Raw genomic sequence first — 22015 nt, forward strand, 5'->3', positions numbered from 1 at the left:
TTATTCAAGTTTTTTTTATTTTCATCGACCTATAGAACAGTCGATTATTAGTTGATTAGCAAAAATATTTATTTACACAGTCTTATGTTACTTAAATGCTACACAGAAAAAATAAAAGAGCTTAAATTTCTGTCATAAGTTAAATTTATAGTAAATCATAAGAAAAATTGTCATCATCAGTAAAAACATAGTTATTTTTGCTTAACTTTTTCTAATCGTATTTTCATGAATTTATCTAAAATTCTTCTTTATGAGATATATATTTTTTATGTAAATTATGAATTAATTACAAGTAATATTTTGAAATGAGTGCAAACAGACTTAAGGTATTAAAAAGAAAAATTGTCAAGATTTATTTTTTTTAGTCATCACCAGAATAACTTTTTATCTCACAAATTATTACTATCGTATAATTTCCATAAATAATGCGCAGATTTAACATTAATTAGTGAGAATTAAGTCTCAAATTTACTACAATATAATTTAAAGTAAATAAATTATTGTTCAACTATTTATAATTGACTTTGGCAGACATTTATAATATTTAGCTATAATTGTATATATATTTTGTTTTATACAAGGCATTGTTATCAAATTGTCAGTTATTTATTTTAACGGCTAATAGAATTTAATTTTTTATATAAAAAAATAAAAACTAAGTATTTTATGAGCCTTTTTTTTTTCTTTTTTTTTTTTATAGAAAAATAATTATTTATACAAAAATAGCGTGATATTAATTAAATTTATAAATAATACGAGAATGCTGAGGCAGTCTGATTTGTGCTCATTATCAGCATAGTTTATATAAAAATCGTCAGCAGTTATAACACCTGATATCTATTTTAAATACGATATAACACAATAGAGCTTTTGTTTAACAATTAAATCTAACTTTGTTTTTTTTTTTTTTATATGATTTTTAACAGCACGCTGGTGGTTTTTCATGTATTCCATGAGCAATAGAAGTTGCAAGTGACTCTTCACTTGATGGCGTAAGAGGATAATCTGAATCAAAGCTACCTATTCCAGAGCTTGGTGAATCTTGAATTCTTAGATTCGATGTATGATGTTCACCGTTATTTAATCTTAAAATTTTAAAATATAATAACAACGGATAATATTTATTAATTAGATTAATAATAATAATAATATTTTACCTTACAAGACCGAGGGCAATAGATTGAAAAACTCTTAGGATTCCTTCGTCATGAAGTACAGAAGTTTCATAATAAGTCGCACCAATTAATGTTGCATATTTTTGAGCCTCTTCTGAGTCAACTTTACGTTGATCTAATAAATCATTTTTATTTCCTACAACAACTAATACCATTGGTCCTTCAACATTTCTTTGTAATTCAGTTACCCATGACTTAACAGCTGTAAATGTATTGTACTGTGTAATATCGAAGACTAAGAGAGCGGCATTTGCATTTCTGTAGTACATTGGCGCCATTGACTTGAATCGTTCTTGTCCAGCTGTATCCCAAATCTGTAAATATATTTAATTACATTTTCTATTTATTATTAAACATTTGAAATTATTTAAATAAATAAATTACCTGGATTTTGACTTTTGTGTTATCTACATTTAGATTACAATTAAAAAATGATGCACCGATTGTTGGACTAGCATGTGGATTAAATACTTTGCCTGAGTATCGGCTAATCATACTGGTTTTGCCGACACCTATTGTAATCAAAAATTTTTATTTATTTAATTTTATTGTTATTTGGCCACTTAAAAGTTTTCAATAAAATAATTTGTAAAATACGCAATGACATAATAAATTTTAAAAATGTGTTTGATGATACTTTTGTGACACCAGTAAAATGCGATTTTTTAAAAATATTTTTCCATGAATTAAAATAAAATATTAAATGTCCAAAAATGGAGCAGTGGCCACAAATTCCACTTCTACCCTATTCAATTTTTACGAAATTTTGTAAGTTAAAACTGATAAAATTAACTTTAATTTGATATTTTTCAAAATTTACTTTCGTTGTGGCTGCCAAATGGCATTTTTAAAATGTTAAATTCATCACCAGGTCTTCTCAACAGGTGTAATTGTTGTTATTAATAAATATATTTATGTACTTAAGATCTATAAAAAAAAAAAAATAAATAAATAAAAGAAAAAATAATTTAAACTGATATAATTAAAACTATAATCAGTATACATTATTATTATTATTATTATTTAAAAATGGCAGTTTCTTTGACCTTGTTTTAACTTTATCTAATTAATCTAAATATAGATATGCATCGGATCGGAATTTCTTAGGTGTAATTGAGATCTCATTTTGATTGACAATACAACTTTTATTTTTAACGCACTTTTTGGAACAGAAACTCTGGTGTGACAAGTACGTACTTGAATTATCAGTGATATTTTTTTAGATTATGTAGTTTTGCAGATATACAGTTACTATTTATATACCTAAAATATATGTTTTCTTATTCTTATCTATTCATATATAATTGAATATGAGTAAAGATTTGATAGTTAGGTGGTAACTGGAGATTACGGAGAATAGCTGACCATTTTAATGCTCCTCCTTATTTATCTCTTGGTCTTTTACGATAAAATCTCGTTTAAAAAATCCCATTCGGAATAAATGAGAAAATTCTTTTCATTATAACAAATTTAAATTTTTAATTTTTCATTGAGGAATTTACCCAATCTAAAAAAATTAATGTAATAACAGTATTATGGCAACTGAGGATTTTATTTATGATGTTATAAATTTAGTATTTATTAAAATTATGTACACTACAAAAAGTATAATTTACTATCAATGCGTATAATGTAAAGTAGATTATTAATTTTTGTAAATTCAAAATTACTGTACTATTAATTATTTTGAAAATCAGATAAGCTTCATTACTTTTAAGCATAGTAAACGCTGTTAATTTATTATATCTATAAATAAAATAAGTTATACTCATTAATTTACATAATGAGCTATTTTATCAGTTTGGCTCTGCTATATGTTATAAATTTTGATATATAAATGTTTACCATTTTTTAAATAAATTATGCTTCTGACTCAATATTAATATATAAGTAATACTATTCCTACTGTTTACTGAAAAATGAGTAAAAAAGTGAAACGCTTAGATATTGAAATTTTTATCAAATCAGCCGAATAATTTTAGTGTATCTTGATTACAGTTTTAACTCAATGAAAATTATAATTTTTTTTCGATAAATTTAAATTGAGTGGAAAAATTCATAAAATAAATATATGTATATATTATATATACATAGAGAAAATATTTTTATTTGGAGTACTATGATGTCATAGTAAAGACGGACTACATTGGCCACCCAACGGAAATTTGAATATCGTTACAAAAATTACTACGACCATATAGTAAAATTTACAATGGTTACAATAATTTGTAATATAATCGTTGTCAATTTTATTATGGCCATAGTAATTTATATATGCGTTTGTTTCAATTTTCGTCAGGTCGCCATGATTCGGCTTTAATATAACACTCTAACATTTAAAACAAGAATAATTTCGGATTGAAAAAGAGCATGTCTCTGGTGGTCGCTTTGCTAAATTTTTAAAATTTCTAAAATTTTAATATTTTTATAAATAATTTATCAGAAAAAAAATATCAATCGAAAAATTTTATTTAAAACTTCAAATAAAACTTTTTTTAAAAATCTGTTGGCTGGAGTATGTTTTGTCATACAGACTTTTTTTAAAAATTATATACATAAAAAATGGTTAATATCAACCTCTGGTCAATTTGCGATGAAATGATAAAAACATTTAAAAATTAAAAATAAATGATTTAATTAACGCGATTATAATCACACAGTTATGTATACTAATAATTAACTTTTTTCTTTTTTTTTTTTGCTATAATTGTTTAGTTAATAATCTATGTCATTAAATAATTGACTTGAAGTTATTAACAATGTAAATAAATATATTGTAATATAAATATATATATCTTAATGATAACCTACGTATAGTAATTAGTATTTTAATCAAGTTTTTTTTATAGAAATAAAAAAAAATATTTAAGATTCAATTGACTAATTATATAATTAAGTTATAAACATTAAATAATTGATTATATTTAAAACATCATTAATTAATATTATTAAGTATATATATAATAATAAAAAAATATTATATAAACTTTCTATATTATTCAAATGATAGTGATAGTTATATAAATAATTCGTTTCAAACGATAATTGTCATCTATTAATAGAGAAATTTGATAAGAAAAATTAATTCGTCAATTATTACACTGTGATAAACAAAAAATGATATTGATAATATCAGACATCCGACAAGTTTCAAGTTTATATAAATATGTTAAATACTGCTTTTTAAAAATGAATCAAAATAATTGAAATTACAAATTCTTTCTGTTAATTTTTGGAAAAAAAAAAGATTTTTAAAATAAAAAAAAAAAAAATTGTGGATTTGTAATGATCCTGAAGTTAGCAGACAATTAAAATTTTTTGGACTTTTAAGAAAATTAAAAAAACTATAGGTGCAATTTATTGAAATATTTTTTTTTTTTTATGATTTATCGTTTTTAAAAAATCGAAAAATTATTAGACGTTGGCTAATTTCAGTATCATGGGTTGTATTTGTGTTGTTATGATAAAAATGGGTCTTCCCGCGTCAATGCTGTAAAAATATCTTGAGTTTATTTAACATTTAAAATATAAATATTTACACTCGAAATTTTTTTTTATTTGTAACATAAAAATATGTTTTTATCATGATGAAAAACAAAGAAGATATTTATAATAGTTGATAAATGTGTCGATATTACACACGTGGATAATAATTAAAATAATCTTAATTTATATTCTTAAACAGATAATCTGAAAATATCTGCGATGTCCAGTCATTGACTTTCTGATAACATCCCAATACGTAATATTAATTTTAAGTTTTAATCACTAACACGTGCAACAATATGTTATTATTATTATAATTATTATTATGTAATTATAAAATATTATTTTTGTGACCGAAAATGTATATTTTTAGTTAATAGATTTAAAACAAAAGTAAAGCATACCTTGAGAACCAAGAACAACTAATTTTCCGTCAACTGTATTCATGATGATTAATACCTCAAAACAATTCACTACATACTAAATCCTAAATCACAGGTTGATTATGTCAACAAGAGTTATTGATTATTGTGACCTTAAGGACCTGTAATAATGAATTTTAAATTTAAAAAATATTGTCTTTGCGTACATTTATCACTTTAGCATTTAAATGTTATGATCTATATCACTATTTATGATATTGTTGTTGTCGATGAGTTTACTAACCTTGTGACGATTGAATACCACCACAAAACACCACAAAAAATACTATCACTATCATCGATGACTCGTGCGCATTCTATAAACTTATATGTGTGCATGTCATGTTTACATTGTTTACATTGCATACTCACACAGAGAGATAATAAATTTGTTTTGTAAAATAATATGGGGCTAGAGACATCTAGTAATGATACATATATTAGAAGCAAAGTAGCAGATGATAATGAAGGAATTCTGTACAAATCCCACACAACATATAAAATAATAATAATATCAAATCTATAAAATTATGACCCTGAAGTTAGCGGACAATTAAAAATTTTATGATTTTATTTTCAACAATTAAATTTGAAGAAAAAAAAAACTGAAAAAATGCACATGTAGAAAATTAAAAAGACTATAAGTGCAATTTTTTTAAATATTTTTTTTTTTATAATTTATCATCTTTTAAAAAATTCAAAAATTATTAGACGTCGGCTAACTTCAGTATCATATAAAATTAAACCGAATTTTCTAAGTTAGAATATTACTTTAATTACTTTTATGATGGAAAAAAGAAAACAGTACAGACAATAGAAGTAGGGTTTTGAAAACTGTAAAACATTCTCTATAAGGCGAAATTAGTGGCTTTTGATGAAAAAATTTTTTTGAAGCGATAATGTTTATTATAAAACAGGTAAAGATTCACATATTTAAGGATATTCGGAAATCTTGGTCTAACTTTGGATAAAACGAATGAACAGAGGATATCTTGGTTTTTTTTTTCAACCTCAAAGTGTCCTGAAAAAACCCTGAAAATTTCAAACTGCTGCGATTTTTGTTTCTTAGTGCCCCGAAGCTTTAAAATTATCAATTTTGCCAAAAATCACCATAATTGGTACACTGTAAAAAGAGCGGTGTTAAAAATGGACTCGTTTTAACTCCGCCCGGTGTAAAAATGAAATTACACCGGTGTAGGAGGAGTAATACACCAGTGTTAAAAATACCGGTGTTAAATTGGGATAACCGGTGTAAAAGCGGAGTAATGCCGGTGTAAAAGCGGGATAAATTGCGTCCGCTTGGAGTATCAACTTTAAAGATTATAAAACACAAAAATGTCAATTCTTTATGAAAATTAATAAAAAATATCATTTATTAACAAGTATAGTAATCGAGTAAGTAAAAATATTCACAAAGTAAAATATTTGTACCGGTAAAGAATATCTACTCCGGCGGCTGCCTTATTTTAACACCGGTCTAGAATATTTACACCGGTGGCGGCGTTATTTTAACACCGGTACCGAATATTTACACCGGCGGCGGCGTTATTTTCACACCGCTTTCGGGGGTAAATTTAACACCAATAATTTTAACACCTACACCGCTTGGATTTACCCCGGTGATTTTTTACAGTGCTCAATTAATTATTAACATGAAATTAAACAAAAAATGCATAAGTTTGCTGTATATTTATATTTAAATCCTTGTACTTAGACATTAATTTTCCGAGCTTAACCGATCCTACTCGAATTAAGATTTTCTATTATTCAAGCTGCAAAAGTATGACCCTTAATTGGCAAGAGCCGCAAGGAGATGGAAGCTTGAGCTTCCGACTTTATATCAAAGCTTGTTGAGCATTCACGTGAAGAGGACGCGTATTCTTCATTATATATATTGGTGAGTTTTTTTTTAAATTCTTTTTTCCATCTCGATAAATGCATTACTCTTTTAATTAATTAATTCTTTTATTGATAATTTTTTTTTTTTTGCTATAAATATATTACAAATCTTATTTAATATTACACTGATATTAAAAAAATATTATACATTAATATTTGAGTGTAAAAAATGCGCGTTGTTTTTTTTTTCTACTAATAATTTAATTCAATTTAAAGCGTAATAAGTTTTATATCGTTAGAACAATTAATAATTCAAATTTAATTATTTTATTGGCGCTAATGGCGTTGGACGAAAAATGTAAAGAATTCGGTTCTTTGTTTCAAAGTCGAGTCTTTCCCGGTATTTTATTAATCCATAATCAACTTTTATTCTTTTCAATTCCTTTATAATTTCTCACTGATAGTAATAGGATATATAAAATACCAAGAATTTTCCAATCAAACAAAATAAACTGAAGGTTTAATTTAATACTTAATATAATTATTATCGATTATAATTATATAAAGTAAACATATATAATAAATAATTTATTATTATAAATATTTATGAATATTAAAATTTTTTTTGTTCTTTTTAAAGTTTCCATTTAGCATAAAAATGACCGGAAGAAGCCGAGGAAGGGCAAGTTCGACACCCCAACAACCACTTCAAGGAGCTTGGGCACGTCGTCCTGGAGTAGCTCAAACTCCTCGCTCATCGCCAAATGACTCTCTGCCGGTAAATTATTAATTATTATAATAAATCTAATTGTTAATATATTAATCGATCATAATAATTAAAAAGAGAAAAATAAAATATTCTCTTTGACAGAATGTAGGCCGAATCATTCTTGCACCAGAGCCTGCCATGAGTGCACCTGCTGGCGTTGATCGTCAACCAGGAGTTGAACGTCCAGCCGCTACTTCTTCAGATGTTGTTTCAGTTGGTACGTAAAATTTACTTTCATTGATCGAAAAAAAAAATGTTTTTATGTTTTAAATAATTAAACATAAATATTATGTTTATATGTTGTCCAGGAGGTAGTGGTAAAATGTCTTCATCAGCTACTGTCGGACGTGGAGCAATGCGAGGACGCAGAATGATAAACGCAGATCTTATAAACTCACGACCTGCTCATGTCAAAACATCAAAAAAAGGTTTGTACATATTTTCTTTTATAAATTTACTTAAATTTTTATTATCATTTTTTTTTAATAATTATATTACAGGAACAAGTGGCAACGCAATAAAATTGCAAGCCAATTTTTTCAAGATTTTAAGCGCTCCGGATTGGTGTTTATTGCAATATCGAGTTGATTTCGCTCCTGAAGAAGACAGAACTGTCGTTCGCAAAGGGCTGCTTCGTCTTCATAAAAAGAGATTGGGAATTTACATGTTTGATGGCAGTGTTATGTATACTTGCAATCGCTATCACGGAGTTTCTAAAACAGTGGTAAGTTTTTAATTCATTTTAAAATTTTAATGTACTACTTTGTGTGATTGTTTTTTTTTTTTCATTGCAGTCAATGGAATTATTTTCGGAACGACAATCTGACAATACTAAAATTACAATCAGTATTCGATTAGTAGGAGAATTAGCCAAGGGTGACCCGCATTATCCACAATTTTTCAACATCATCGCTCGTAAAGGATTGGAGCATCTCCGCCTTCAATTAGTCGGACGCAATTATTTCGATGCTCGTGCAAAAGTAAATTTTTATTTAATTATTTTATATTAATAGAAGATAAATTTTTATTTTTTAATTGTTTTAGGTGGAAATTCCTGAATACAGGTTCGAATTGTGGCCAGGTTATCAAACATCAATTCGTCAACATGAACGTGATGTTCTGATGGGAGTGGAAATCACCCACAAAGTAATGCGTCAAGAAAATTTATTGGATATTTTGAGTAAAGTTCGTGCTAATGCTCGTGGTGGTGATGTCCAAGTAAGTTTAACGGGATATTTTTTAATCTATTTATTATAAATTTCATGTAATTGATTCTTATTTATTTTTAGGGAGCCTGCAAAGCTGAAGTAATCGGAATAACGGTATTGACTGGCTATAATAATAACACCTACCGCATTGATGATATTGATTTTTCAAAAAATCCAACATCAACATTCAAAATGGGAAAGGAAGAAACGCCAACTAGTTACATGGACTACTATCGTAACAAGTACGGCATTAATATTAGTAATCGATCGCAACCACTTTTTGTTGCTCGTTTACCTCTGCGAGATCGCCGCGCTGGGAAAGATGAGTTACTTTATTTGATTCCTGAACTCTGTCGGGCCACCGGTAAAATATTTATTTTATTAAAAATAAAATAAAATAATAATAAATTTAACTAATGACTTTTTAAATTTATTTTCAGGATTGACTGACGCGATGCGTACTGACTACAAGTTGATGGCAAAGTTAGCAACATTTACTCGTCTTAGTCCTGCCAAACGTATTGAAAGATTGTTACACTTCAATAAACGGTTGCAAGATGAACCAACTGTTGTTGAAGAGTTTTGTCAGTGGAATTTAAAATTGGATAACAAATTGGTTGAAATTCCCGCCCGGGTAATAGCTCCGGAGAACATTATTTTCGGAAACATGAAACAATCAGCTACTCAAACTGCTGATTGGACTCGACATTTCCGCGACGCAAAGTTAATTATCTGCACTAAGTTGTCCGATTGGATTCTCATTGTTCCTGAACGTGCCAGATCTGATGCAAAGGTAAAGTTTAATGTCTTTCTAATATTTTTAACAAATTTTGAGTTTTAATCATATGTTTATAAAATTATTACAGACATTTGTTAACAACATAATTAAAGTTGGTAGAGGAATGTCATTCGCAATTAGTGAACCGAAAGTCTGTGAAATTCGTAATGATTCGGCTCAATCATATGCCGAAGAACTAGAACGTGTAATGAGCCGCACAGTTCCACAACTCATTTGCTGTATTTCAGTTAGATCTCGTGCTGATGTTTATTCAGCTATTAAGAAAAAGTGCTGTCTTGATCGTCCTGTTCCGAATCAAGTTATACTTCAAAAAAATTTAGCATCTAAAGGAGCCATGTCAATTGCTACTAAAATAGCAATACAAATGAACTGTAAGATTGGTGGGGCTCCTTGGAGTCTTGACTTTGGAATGTCAGGACTGATGGTGGTTGGATTTGATGTTTGTCACGATCCTAATCAGCGTGGAACTGACTTTGGTATGTTAGTTTATTATTATTACAAGAATAAAACTAATGAAGAATTGAATTAAATAATTAATTGAATTGTTTTCAGGTGCTATGGTTGCATCACTTGATCGTGGAATGACTAGATACTTTTCAGCTGTCAGCGCTCATCGTAGCAATGAAGAATTGACCAATGAATTCAGTGTCAATATGATAAAGGCGCTTCGTAAATATTCTACTTTAAATCAAGGGAAACTTCCTTCCCGTATTGTCATCTATCGTGATGGTGTAGGTGACGGACAGATTCCATTCGTATTGGAACACGAAGTAAATCATTTACATGCCGCTCTTACCAAGTTGTATGGATCTGTTGATCTTGTCAGGCTGGCTTTCATTATCGTTACAAAACGCATCAACACACGATTGTTTTACAATCGTGAAAATCCACCACCTGGTACAGTCGTTGATGATGTCATTACAAATCCATGGAGATACGATTTCTTCATTGTGTCTCAATGTGTAAGACAAGGATCTGTCTCACCTACTGCTTACAATGTTATTTATGATAATGTTGGGTTGGATGTGTCTAGTATCCAACGGTTGACATTCCAGTTGGCCCACATGTATTTCAATTGGAGCGGAACTGTCAGAGTACCGGCACCTTGTCAGTACGCTCATAAATTAGCGTTCCTTGTAGCTCAAAGTATTCATCGATCACCAAGCAGCCACTTGGAAAGTCTTTTATACTTTTTATAAAGTATGTTAAGCAAACTAAAGACGAAAAATGACCATTATATTTTTCTTTAATTATATTCAAATTAATTTTCTTATTAATAATTAATATTTTTACAATAATATACATTTCTTCTAATGGAAAATTAGAAAAATTTGGTACTTTTATGTACTAAAAACTTTATAAATATCGAATTAATTCTTTAATTAATTACATACATGTATGTATTTTTTTGTTTAATTTTTATAATTAATACTTCATTATTTTTAATAATTGAAAAAGTTTAGTTTATAAAAACTTATGACCTAAATACTATTAAGACTAAACTAATTATCAAATAATTGTTTTTGATATATTTAGAAATTTACGAATTATTAATGACTAAAATAATATTTGATGTACTTACGAAAAAAATAGAATATAATATTTTCTTATATTTTATTGATGGTTACAATTAAAAATGGATTGTAAGTAAAGATAAACTAATCGTGATTGTTAATAAAATAAAAAATAATTTGTTGCATTAAATTGTGTTAAAAATAAATTTTCTTCGAAAAGTTTATATTTTTATATTATTTTATTTTTAATCCCATTATCAAGTATTTGTAAGTTTAAATTTAAAAATCCCTTTTAATTTCTAAAAATAACACTTGATATTTTTTTAATGAAAAATTCCTATTTACTAAATTTAAAAAATAAATTAGATTTATTTGCTATTTACATTTTCACTGGGAATAGAAATTTAGACGCAATAAAAAATCTTCTGGTCGATCGTTTAATAGTCATAGCCGTCAAAATTAAACAATAATTTTAAAAAAGCCTATTCGACACCCGAAATTAAGTCGGATTTCTGATTATTTATTTATTTTCAAGTTTTAAGGTGAGATTGGTTTAATTAACCCCTTAAAATCGATCAGAAGACTATTTTTTTTATGAGCATGTCATTAAAATTAAAATAACTAGAAAACAATGCGGAATTCGAAAAAACTTTATTCGAAATAACTTCTAGGGAATAAAATTGTCTACAAAGAAGGTCCAATGATATTTTGTAATAGGTCTGATAGTTTCGCCGGAAAAGTAAGAAAATCTCAAAATTTAATATGAATTCGACTTCAACCTCAAATAACTTTTGAACAAATAGATTCCTCAAAAAATGATAAGAATCTTTTTTTGTAGAACATTCAATTCCCTACAAAAATATGCCTGCTAATTATTCCTATGACGCATCGTTAGCTGCTTATTAAAATCAGAATACGTAAAAAAATTTTTTCCATGTTATTCTTATGCACGGAAAGAATTTTTTGATAAAAATTACTCTGTAATTTCAAGTAATCCTGGGCCGTTGCAAAAAAATGGTATTTTTAACTTCCCGCTAAGAAAATTATAAATTTTCAAAAATTCGGGAAGTTATTGGTTTCGGTCCGATTTACGAAAATCGAATTTTCATCAGATGTCGACGTTTTGAGGTCCTAGGAAGCTATTCTGGCTAATTTCACGATGATGTCCGAGTGTATGTATGTATGTACGTTTGTAAATACCTGTATCTTTTGAACAGATGAACCGATTTTGATGATTGAGTTGTCATTCGACGCGGCTTGTCAATACCTTGAAGCTGAAAGAAAATTGAGCTTGATCGGTAGAGCTCGTTCTGAGATATTCCAAAAATAAAGTTTTTTCAAAAATGTTTTTTTTGGATAACTTTTAATGTGCTCAATGGATTGATTCCAAAATGGACTGGGCTCTAGAGCTTTATAAGCCGCGTCAAATGCCACCTCAACCATCAAAATCGGTTCATTCGTTCAAGAGAAACCGTTGTCGAAAGAATTAAAAAAATTTTTTTTTTTTAGTTTTTTTGAAATATCTCAAAATCGACTCGATAAATCAATTTAAAAATTTGATCAGCTTTAGAACTTGATAAAACGCGTCGATTGCCACCTCAACCGTCTCAATCGGTTAATTCGTTTGAGAGATATCGTTGGAGAAAAAATGGTAAAAAACGTTTTTTTTCGAAAACAACAGACCGATTTTTTGTTTTAAATTTAATATTTTTTGTTTAAATATTAACGTTGCTAGACAATGTTTTACTCTACTACTGAGTAATTTTTTAAAAGTCTTATATTTAATCGATTATTGTGAATGTCTCATCTTAATTTATCAATTTTTACTCCCCAATAAACCATTCTTTTAAACCCATTAACTGTTTGATGAAAAACTGCTTATAACTCGAATAAATTTTCTTATCTATGGGAGTAATTTTTACTCTAAACTGCAGAGTAATATTTCAGTAGTCTCCATTAATCTTCCGTTAATGTCGGCTTCAATTAAATGTCTTTTATTTTGCTCGCGACAATTTACGTGTTACGCACACAAACGTAGGCTTGGAAAAAAGACGATCTCTGTATCTCTCTATGACTTAATATTTATTTTAAAATTAAAAAAAAATTTGTATCTTTTCTTTTTCAACACAATAAGAGTAATTTTTTTTTTATTCTTTTTCATAATATTTATTTTAAGTCATATTCTAAGGCAATTAGATGGTTATTAGATTTTTTTATGGAAATTTCAGCCTATTAATTGTAATTTTTATTGTAATTCAATATAAATTTTATAAATTGAATCATCAACTTTTTATCATAGCCTACGAGTAAAAATTGAATTAGAGAGAATTCATTTAGACAGCCGCTAGGTGTATTTTTTACTCGTAATTGTGAGTAAAAATTGATCTGATTGATTTTTACTCAGTGAAAGAGTAAAATTTCGTAATTCGAAAGTAAAAAGTCGTAATGGCTCAAGATTACTCGATTTGGAGTAAATTTTAGAATAAATAACATGGCAATACTCATACGAAAATTCTTTCCGTGTGGGAAATAGAAAAGTGCAATGTTAATATTAATATTAAGAGCTATAATTTTTACAGGCGTCTTTTTTTATCTAAAAGAAACTTTTGAACCTTTTGGAAGAAAAAAAAAAATTTGTTTGTTTTTTGAATCACCCTAATAGGTATATTGTATAGGCATACAATGCATTTGTACGGTGCCCCGTAGGATGCGCTATAAACTCACCCCTGGAAAGTGAAAGTCGTAACGAGGTCATTCGTTGAGTAGATTTTACACCTCATATTGTTTCCATACCGGGCTCCTTGTATGAAAATCGATTCTTAAGGAGTAAATTCCAAAAAACTTTGTTTTTGAAAACGTTTTTTAAACATTCTGAAATTACTTTCGTAAATATAACTATGCTTAAATATAACAAAGAAAATATATGGTGCCATATATAATATAAATTATATGCTACCATATATTTCATTTCATATAAAAATTTTATATTTTTTAAATGTAAAAGAAAATATATCAATACAATATATTATAATGTAAATGTAAATGTATATATAGCTTAAAATATAAAAAGCATATAAGTTTCATATATGGAATACATATATTTACTACTGTATATAATTTTATATTAAATCTGCGAAAATCTCTATATAATTTTTTATAATATACAATATAATATATCATATATTGTTTTGTTGCAAAAACATATATGATTTTATATATTTTAACCATATATTGTTTTTTCATACGGGTATGAGCTACCAAAAATTACAGCCTTTGTTTTCGCAGCATTTAGTTTAAGATCATTTTCATCACACCAACTACAAATTACTTTAATTATATTGTTAAGCTCACTAACACGATCATTAATATCAGCAATATTACAAGATAAATAAATAACAAGATCATCCGCATAGAATAAGTATTTGCAGTTAAGTAATTTTCCAAGATCAGAAACGTATAGAGAATACAATAAAGGGCCAAGTACACTACCTTGAGGAACACCTCTTTGTATTGTTTTCCATAGTGATGTTGTGCCCTTATTATTATCACGAACTGATTGCCTTCTTTGATCAAGATAAGACCAAATCCAAAAAATAGAGGCTTCAGAGAAACCCATATTCCTTAACTTATTTATTAATTTAATATGACTAACAGAATCAAACGCCTTACTAAAATCAAAGAAGACTGCAATTGTAATTTTCGATATAGGGTGAATATCGTTTACAGAAAAAAGAAAAAGGAGAAAAGTCAGCAAGTGATATTCCTGAACAGAGCAATGTACAGGTCTAAGGAGGAGCAGCAACAAGTGGCGTTTCTACATCGGAAGAACTCCAAGAAGCAGTAGAAAATTCAGAAGATAAATGTTCAACCTCCGATTCGTCGTCATCCACTGGTAGATAATCGTTGAACACGTTAACGACAGTTTGAGTGGTGAATGCAATATTTTTTTCATCGTTTATTTTATATGAATCATTATTGCAGAGATTCTAAACTCGTCTGATAACAAGAGAGATTCAGAAGAATTATATGATCAAAAGATCACAAAAATTTTAATCCTTGGTCTGGACTGGCAGCATATTAATGAAATTATATTTTCTACTTTCAATTTAAAATCATCAATAAAGTTATTATATCGAGTCATTCATGCACAATAAAAGATTCCATAAATGTTGACCATCGTAAGAAATATTTGATACTCGGTCGACAAGCAGAAGAGTATTGGTGTCAGAATCGCTCTCAAGTTAGAATATAATACTTCTGAAATAAGTTTCTTACCAGGGACACTACAAATGGTAGGCGCTGTCTAGTGGCGAGCACCGAACTACTCCCATTGCCGTTGTCTAGTAACAAGAAATTTTTCTCTTGGTTTAATCAACTTTTTTTTCATAGTTGGAGAATACGAAAATTCATGCGTTAATAGAATAGTCTTCATTCCGAGAAATTTAATTTCTTTTTGTCAATTCAACAAATATTTTTTGGATCCAAAAAATTTTCGATAAAGTAAACAATTCAGTTAAATTCACGAATAATTTTTGCAGTAAGCACAGCTAAAGAAATCCTTAGATTTTTGTTAAATTGGATTGAACAAAATATCAACAAGTATTAATTGTTAATTTAAATTAAATATAAAGCTAACAACTTTACTTTGTGCCGCTTAGATACTACACTGTAAAAAATCACCGGGGTAAGTCCAAACGGGGTAGGTGTTAAAATTATCGGTGTTAAATTTACCCCCGAAAGCGGTGTGAAAATAACGCCGCCACCGGTGTAAATATTCTAGACCGGTGTTAAAATAACGCTGCCACCGGTGTAAATATTCTAGACCGGTGTTAAAATAACGCCGCCGTCGGTGTAGATATTCTTTACCAGTGTTAAAATATTTTACTTTGTGAATATTTTTACTTACTCGATCACTATACTTGTTAATAAATGATATTCTTTATTAATTTTCATGAAGAACTGACATTTTTTGTGTGTTTATAATCTTTAAAGTTAATAATCCAAGCGGACGCAGTTTACCCTGCTTTTACACCGGTTATTCCGCTTTTACACCGATTTTACTCCGTTTTTACACCGGTTACCCCGCCTTTACACCGATTTTACTCCGCTTTTACACCGGTTATCCTGATTTAACACCGGTATTTTTAACACCGGTGTAATTTTATTTTAACACCGGGTGGAGTTAAAATGAGTCCATTTTTAACACCGCTCTTTTTACAGTGTATAGTTAAATATTTAGACCTTAAAATTTTTTACTTATAGTCATAACCGTCAAAAATAATTTTAAAATGCCTATTCGACACCCGAAATTAAGGCTGGGCCGCACCTAACGAAGTCCTGAATTTAAGAATTCTAATTACTTTTCGAATATTTATGGGACTCGGATGATGAAAATCTTCCGAGGAAGTTCATCTTCTGCTTTTAGTCGGAAGCTAAGAAAATTGCTGTTATGATAATTATTTAATGAATAATTAGAATTCTAAAATTCAGGACTTCGTTAGGTGCGGCCCAGCCTTAAATCGGATTTTGTATTATTTATTTATTTTCAAGTTTTAAGGTGAGATTGAATTAAAAATATTCTTTTCAACACTTTTGTATAACGACAGAGAACGGGCTCAAAAGTTACTTCTTATTATAAAAAGAATCCTCACAAAATTTCAGCCAGATATCTTTAAAATTGAGCAATCACAAAGGGCGGTCCCCTTTCCCATTTAAAACACACGCGAAAATTTTTCATTTTAGTTTTTCGTTATAAAGACTATGAAAAAAATTTTTTTTCAGTTTTGCCTAGTATGATTTTGTAGGAAATTAAATTCTCTACAAAAAAGTGCTGATGCATTATGTTCGTCAAACGAACTGGGAAAAAGTTACGGGGCTTCGAAAATCAACAAGAATTTAGTTTCATCAGTGTTCAATTTTTTAAATTATTTTTCATTTTTATTGCATCAAAAAATTTTTTTTTCAAATTTTAACGACCACACTTTTGTAGGAAATTTAATTTTCTTCAAAAAGTATCTGATATCATATATACGTCAAATGAATGAGAAAAAAGTTACAGGGCTTTAAATGTCAACGAAAAGTGAAGTTCACTTTCCGTTGACATTTTTTTAGTTCAAAAAATTAATATGTTTTAAACTTAAAATGGTAAAATGTTTGTACAATTGTGTCATGAAGACAAATACGATAGTTAGATTTCTATGAAATCTTAATAGATTTCTCTTAATAGATAGTCTTTAAATAGAGACTGAAATTTTTACTGACCAGTAGCACCAGGATGTTAATTTTTATTAAAAATAAACGCGGCTACTTAAATTTATTTTTTTAAATTAGCAAGTGTTTAGTGGTAATTTTTTGAAATTGTGAGAAAAATATTTACTCTTAAATTTTTTATCAATTAAAGTATTTATGAATATATTCACATTTAAATTTTCCGATTTATAAATTTGAATTTAGTTGTTATAAATCTGAAATAATTGACATAAAAAATTGTTATAATAATTGTTTATTTCGTGTAAAAAATAAATTGTGTGGGCTTAAAATTTAAATGAACATTATCGATTGTTCAATCATTTAAAAGTTTAAAATGTACATGATAAATAATTAAACTTAAATATAAACTGACAAATTAATTAAAAATACTTTTTTTATACAAAACGATAGTGTTTCATGCTTATCAATAATTATCATTAAAATTGACCATAAAATAACGTAATGACTTAAAAACACTTGATTTATATTTTTATATTTATATATAAAATTTCGAGTATTTTATGGGGAAAATCGTGGCATCCAAGAGTGAACACGACGATGACGACCAAGGTTGCATTTGGGTGCAAGCAGAGCCAATAGAGCCAGAGCAGCTCCAAGTAAAGAGACCCCACAAAGTGCCCCGGCAGTAATATCATGCAATGGAGTTCCTTTACGAGGTGACTTAACAGCAAGCAACAATAATCCACCACAGCTGAGTGCTGATAATCCAGCAAGACCTAATCCTGTCCAAGGACGTCGAAGACTGCGGCAAGCTCCTGCAAGTGCACAACATACCCCGCAACCAGCCGCACTGTCCAAATAATACCTTTAAAATCAATAAAATCATCTTAATACAATTACAAATATTTTTTAAACATTAAATTAACATATAGGGGTGGAAGGGGGCAAAATGGGATAGTCCCAAAATTTTATAAAAAAAATTTGTTTCTGAAAACGTTTTTTAAATATTCCGAAATTACTTTCGTAAATATAACTGAGCATTGTTTTGAATTTCTTCCTTTTACCGTTTTCGAAAAATTTAGTTTTTGTAAAAAAATAATAAGAAATAAATTTGATTTTTGGTCTTGTCAATTTACAATAAAAGAACTTGCATGTTAAATTACTTGAGATGTATTTCAATAGTCAACTTTAAAATGCTTACGATTCTTATTATTTTGAAATTTAATTAACTTTTAATAATTTTTTAATCTATTACTCTAAACAATATATGATTGCTTTTTTGAAAATATCTTCTTTGGAATTAAAACTAACTTGAATTTAGGTAGTTAAGCTTTTTCGAAAATCGAAAGTGTCAGTCGAAAAATATTAATGACTTTTATGATACAAAACTATTAAAAATATTTTTCTTTGTATCCAATAATTATGTGAAATGTAATTTTTATTTATATAAAAAAATTTAAATTTTATCAAATTTATTCAATTTCCAGAAATTTATTGTTTTCATTTTTTTAGGGGGTACCCCATTTTGCTCGAAAAAAATGAAAATTTCTTCTATTTACTTTGAATATCATTAAAAAAAAAAAAAAACGATTTAACGTATTTGAGTCCCCGAAAATTTAATATTTTCTTAAGTTCCCCGTTTTTCCCCTCCATTCTTTAATAATAATAATAAATAGACTGTAATGTCAAATACATTTAAATTTCAACTTTTTAAATTGAAAAAATAGTCGTACGCAGCACTACGAAATTACCCAAATGTAGAAATACATGTAAGGCTCGGAGGTAGAATATTCCATATAAGAATTGCAGATACAATAAAAATGATTTATCATAGAATGCAATATGACTAATAGATAAACGTCAATAATCCTATCTTACACATTTTCCCTATATAGCATAAATTGTAGAAAAAATACTTACTGGCGTCCTTGTGTCCATGACAAATAAAGTGCTAGTCCACAAGTCAAAATGCCAACTAATACGAGGATCAAAGGTGCGCTTTTTCTTTCATTCTTTTCTAACCCACTCGCTAATGTCGTATTAGCGTCACTGCTTGGTGGTGATAATGGAGGTACCTTATAAAAAAAATTTAATTATATAATTATATTTAATAAGTATAAATAATAATGAATGATAATGACTTACTACGGCTGTTCTAGCAATAAATGCACTTTCAACACTCTGATACGGATTCCTTTTTAGTTGCGCTTGTGATTCAGAACGTGATGACAATATTTGATACTTTGGTGATCCAATAACCATTGGCATGGACTCGGAGTTTGATTCCAAGAATGCATAACGTGGCGGTGGTTCACTGAATTGTGATAATTCTGTAGGAGAAGTTGCCAAAGATGTCGTTCCACCGCGACGTTGTGAGTATCGTGCACGGCCACAATTACTCGCTGGACAGATGTCCTGTTGTTCATTAAGGGGAAGACATCTGCGTGCTGAAGGTGTTTCTTTGTTCGGTGTAGACGTTTGGGGAGCCCTCAATGGTGATAATGCCCGTTGGGGTGTACCCACTGGCGTTTCTCTTCGACTTGAACCTGGTACTATTCCCCGAGCTAATTTACATTTAAAAATTCACATTCAATAATTTTATTAGTTACTAATTATAAGCAGCTGATAAATAGAATTACCTGTTGGCGAAGTAGTTGCACTGATAGGCGGAGTAAATTGAGAACCTCCTCTGTGTGGCGTTCCCCGGTCAATTTTACCAGGTGATAAATTACGATCTTCAGATTTAGATCTAGGTTTTCTTGGTGTAGTCAATATCTCGTGTAGTTTTTGCGTTGCAAGATTATTTCTTGATGAAAAACTATTATTATTATTATTATTTCTTAGCTCTGGCTGAATGTTAAAATTATTGCGATCTGGTAATACTGGAGGTTCATCATCTTGCATGGGTACCCTTGCGTAACGTCCTAAAAGTCCAAGGGGTGATTCAATGAATAGACAGTAAATAACCATAGAAAATAACAACAAAGACCCGTAGTGCTTACTAATGAGTACTTATACGGTTATTATTATTGTAAATGAAGGAAATATATACATATACAAGTATACAAGAAGTATAATACATACCACGAGGGGAAGAATGTCCGGCGTTTATCCAAGAACTGGATTCTACATCTATGGCACCCTCATCTGCAGGCACCAAAGCATAACGGTCATTTCCGTCTTGGCGATAACGACGGACTCTTTGGTTTACATTACGATCCTCAAGAGCTTGCAGCTGTTGTCCATGATAACTTCCTTGGCGAATGAATTGATAATTTTGACGGTGGTTCATTAATTCAAAACGTGTTAAAGAAGCTCTTCTCTCAAGTCGTGGTTGAGGTGGAGGCAAAGGTTCGTCATCTTCAATGTATTCATATCTAGATCGAGTATTGCGATCATAAATAACACGTCTCTCCTGAATAATATCTTTCTTTTTATTTTCATCTAAATAACAATAACGATCAGTTGGTGGTTTAGCATAACGATCTAATTCAATAGCGTCGGGATCAGATCTCGTTGGGAATCCAGGATTAGCGTGTCCCTGGCCATAATTTTGTGGTTGCTGAATGTGAATTGATGTTGTTACGGTAGTCGGAGCCAGCGGTGGAGGTGGAGGTGGTGGAAGTTCATCGGGTTCTTGAAACTGTGGTGGCGGTGGCAATTCATCACCATGATCATCAGGTATCTGCTCCGATTGCCGGCAAAACGATGGATTTGTGTAACAATATCCCGGTATTGATTGTGACATTTTTTTTTTTTAATTTTTATAAAGAAAAGTTTTATTGAAATTATATCAATAACGACGAATGATAATCACTAGAGCACTACTGACTACCGAGGGCCTTCTCCAAGTTTCTAGAGAAAAATTAACAGACTGAATTGGCGCACTGATAAATTGTGTCGTTACATTTATTTTACTGCACATTTTTTTTATTATTCATTTAATTTATAATAAAACATTTAAAATACTGTAACTGAAAATGAATAAAATAATAAACCGGAGAGTTTGGCGGTTGAAAGTGAACTGGAAACCTAAATGTGAGTGTGCAGGATTACAGAACAGTGGCAGCTGCACTTGGGGCACTTGGTAAGAAGAGAACGAAGAGAACGAACAGAATGACGGTTTTTCGTTGGCCAGTGGAGGGGACGAGGGGTTGCATGTCACAGGCAGTCACAGGGTTCATTCGTAATACGGGCCCGGTGTCGTTTCTCCTTACATTGCCCACCACTTCCACTTTGGGATCACCGGGATCACCTCTACCCCTACCACTATCGCAACATACGTAACATAATTCTATGCTCACTTTTAATATATATATATATAATAAATTTAACTTAACTTGCATTACTTCTTTACTGTACTCGGTATCATTTCTTCTTTTAAATTTAAAATAGAATAGCTGTATAAAATAACTTTGTCGTCTACATGGATACAAATTATTTAAATGAATAAATTGTTGATTAAGTATAAATTTAAAATAATTAAAGGGACATTGAATGAGAAGTTTGAATAAACCGAGCGTACAGTTGAATTTTGTCGGAGCAGCTGTTTGCGACCGTTGAAATTTTGGGGCGCGTGTCCCGCGTGTGCTC

The 22015-nt window shown here is 29.2% G+C and overlaps 3 protein-coding genes across 4 annotated transcripts; 1 reads left to right on the forward strand and 2 right to left on the reverse strand.

The window, feature by feature from the left end:
- Nucleotides 1-76: 76 nt before the first annotated feature.
- Nucleotides 77-5462, reverse strand: LOC130669472 (uncharacterized). Of its 2 annotated transcripts, XM_057472407.1 has the most exons (5): nt 5328-5462; nt 5066-5205; nt 1560-1687; nt 1158-1489; nt 77-1085 (listed from the first exon to the last, which is right to left on the reverse strand). In XM_057472407.1, the coding sequence occupies exons 2-5, from the start codon at nt 5106-5108 to the stop codon at nt 920-922; spliced, it is 669 nt and encodes a 222-aa protein (XP_057328390.1). In that variant the 5' UTR covers nt 5109-5205; nt 5328-5462; the 3' UTR covers nt 77-919. The 2 variants fall into 2 exon arrangements, with proteins under 2 accessions (XP_057328390.1, XP_057328391.1); XM_057472408.1 differs by lacking the exon at nt 5328-5462 and having other exon boundaries at nt 5066-5317.
- Nucleotides 5463-6854: 1392 nt separating this feature from the next.
- On the forward strand, nt 6855-11186 carry LOC130669984 (piwi-like protein Siwi). The gene is made up of 11 exons (XM_057473152.1): nt 6855-6980; nt 7563-7700; nt 7794-7908; nt 8000-8119; nt 8192-8415; nt 8486-8671; nt 8736-8909; nt 8981-9263; nt 9340-9692; nt 9766-10174; nt 10251-11186. The coding sequence occupies exons 2-11, from the start codon at nt 7581-7583 to the stop codon at nt 10895-10897; spliced, it is 2631 nt and encodes an 876-aa protein (XP_057329135.1). The 5' UTR covers nt 6855-6980; nt 7563-7580; the 3' UTR covers nt 10898-11186.
- Nucleotides 11187-17729: 6543 nt separating this feature from the next.
- On the reverse strand, nt 17730-21499 carry LOC130669589 (uncharacterized). Its single transcript, XM_057472572.1, has 5 exons — nt 20507-21499; nt 20062-20346; nt 19568-19986; nt 19343-19497; nt 17730-18287 (listed from the first exon to the last, which is right to left on the reverse strand). Exons 1-5 carry the CDS (start codon nt 21168-21170, stop codon nt 17981-17983), a joined length of 1830 nt encoding a protein of 609 aa, XP_057328555.1. The 5' UTR covers nt 21171-21499; the 3' UTR covers nt 17730-17980.
- Between the last annotated feature and the right edge of the window lie 516 nt (nt 21500-22015).

The sequence above is a fragment of the Microplitis mediator genome, chromosome 6, assembly GCF_029852145.1.
Source record: "Microplitis mediator isolate UGA2020A chromosome 6, iyMicMedi2.1, whole genome shotgun sequence".
Lineage (NCBI taxonomy): Eukaryota > Metazoa > Arthropoda > Insecta > Hymenoptera > Braconidae > Microplitis > Microplitis mediator.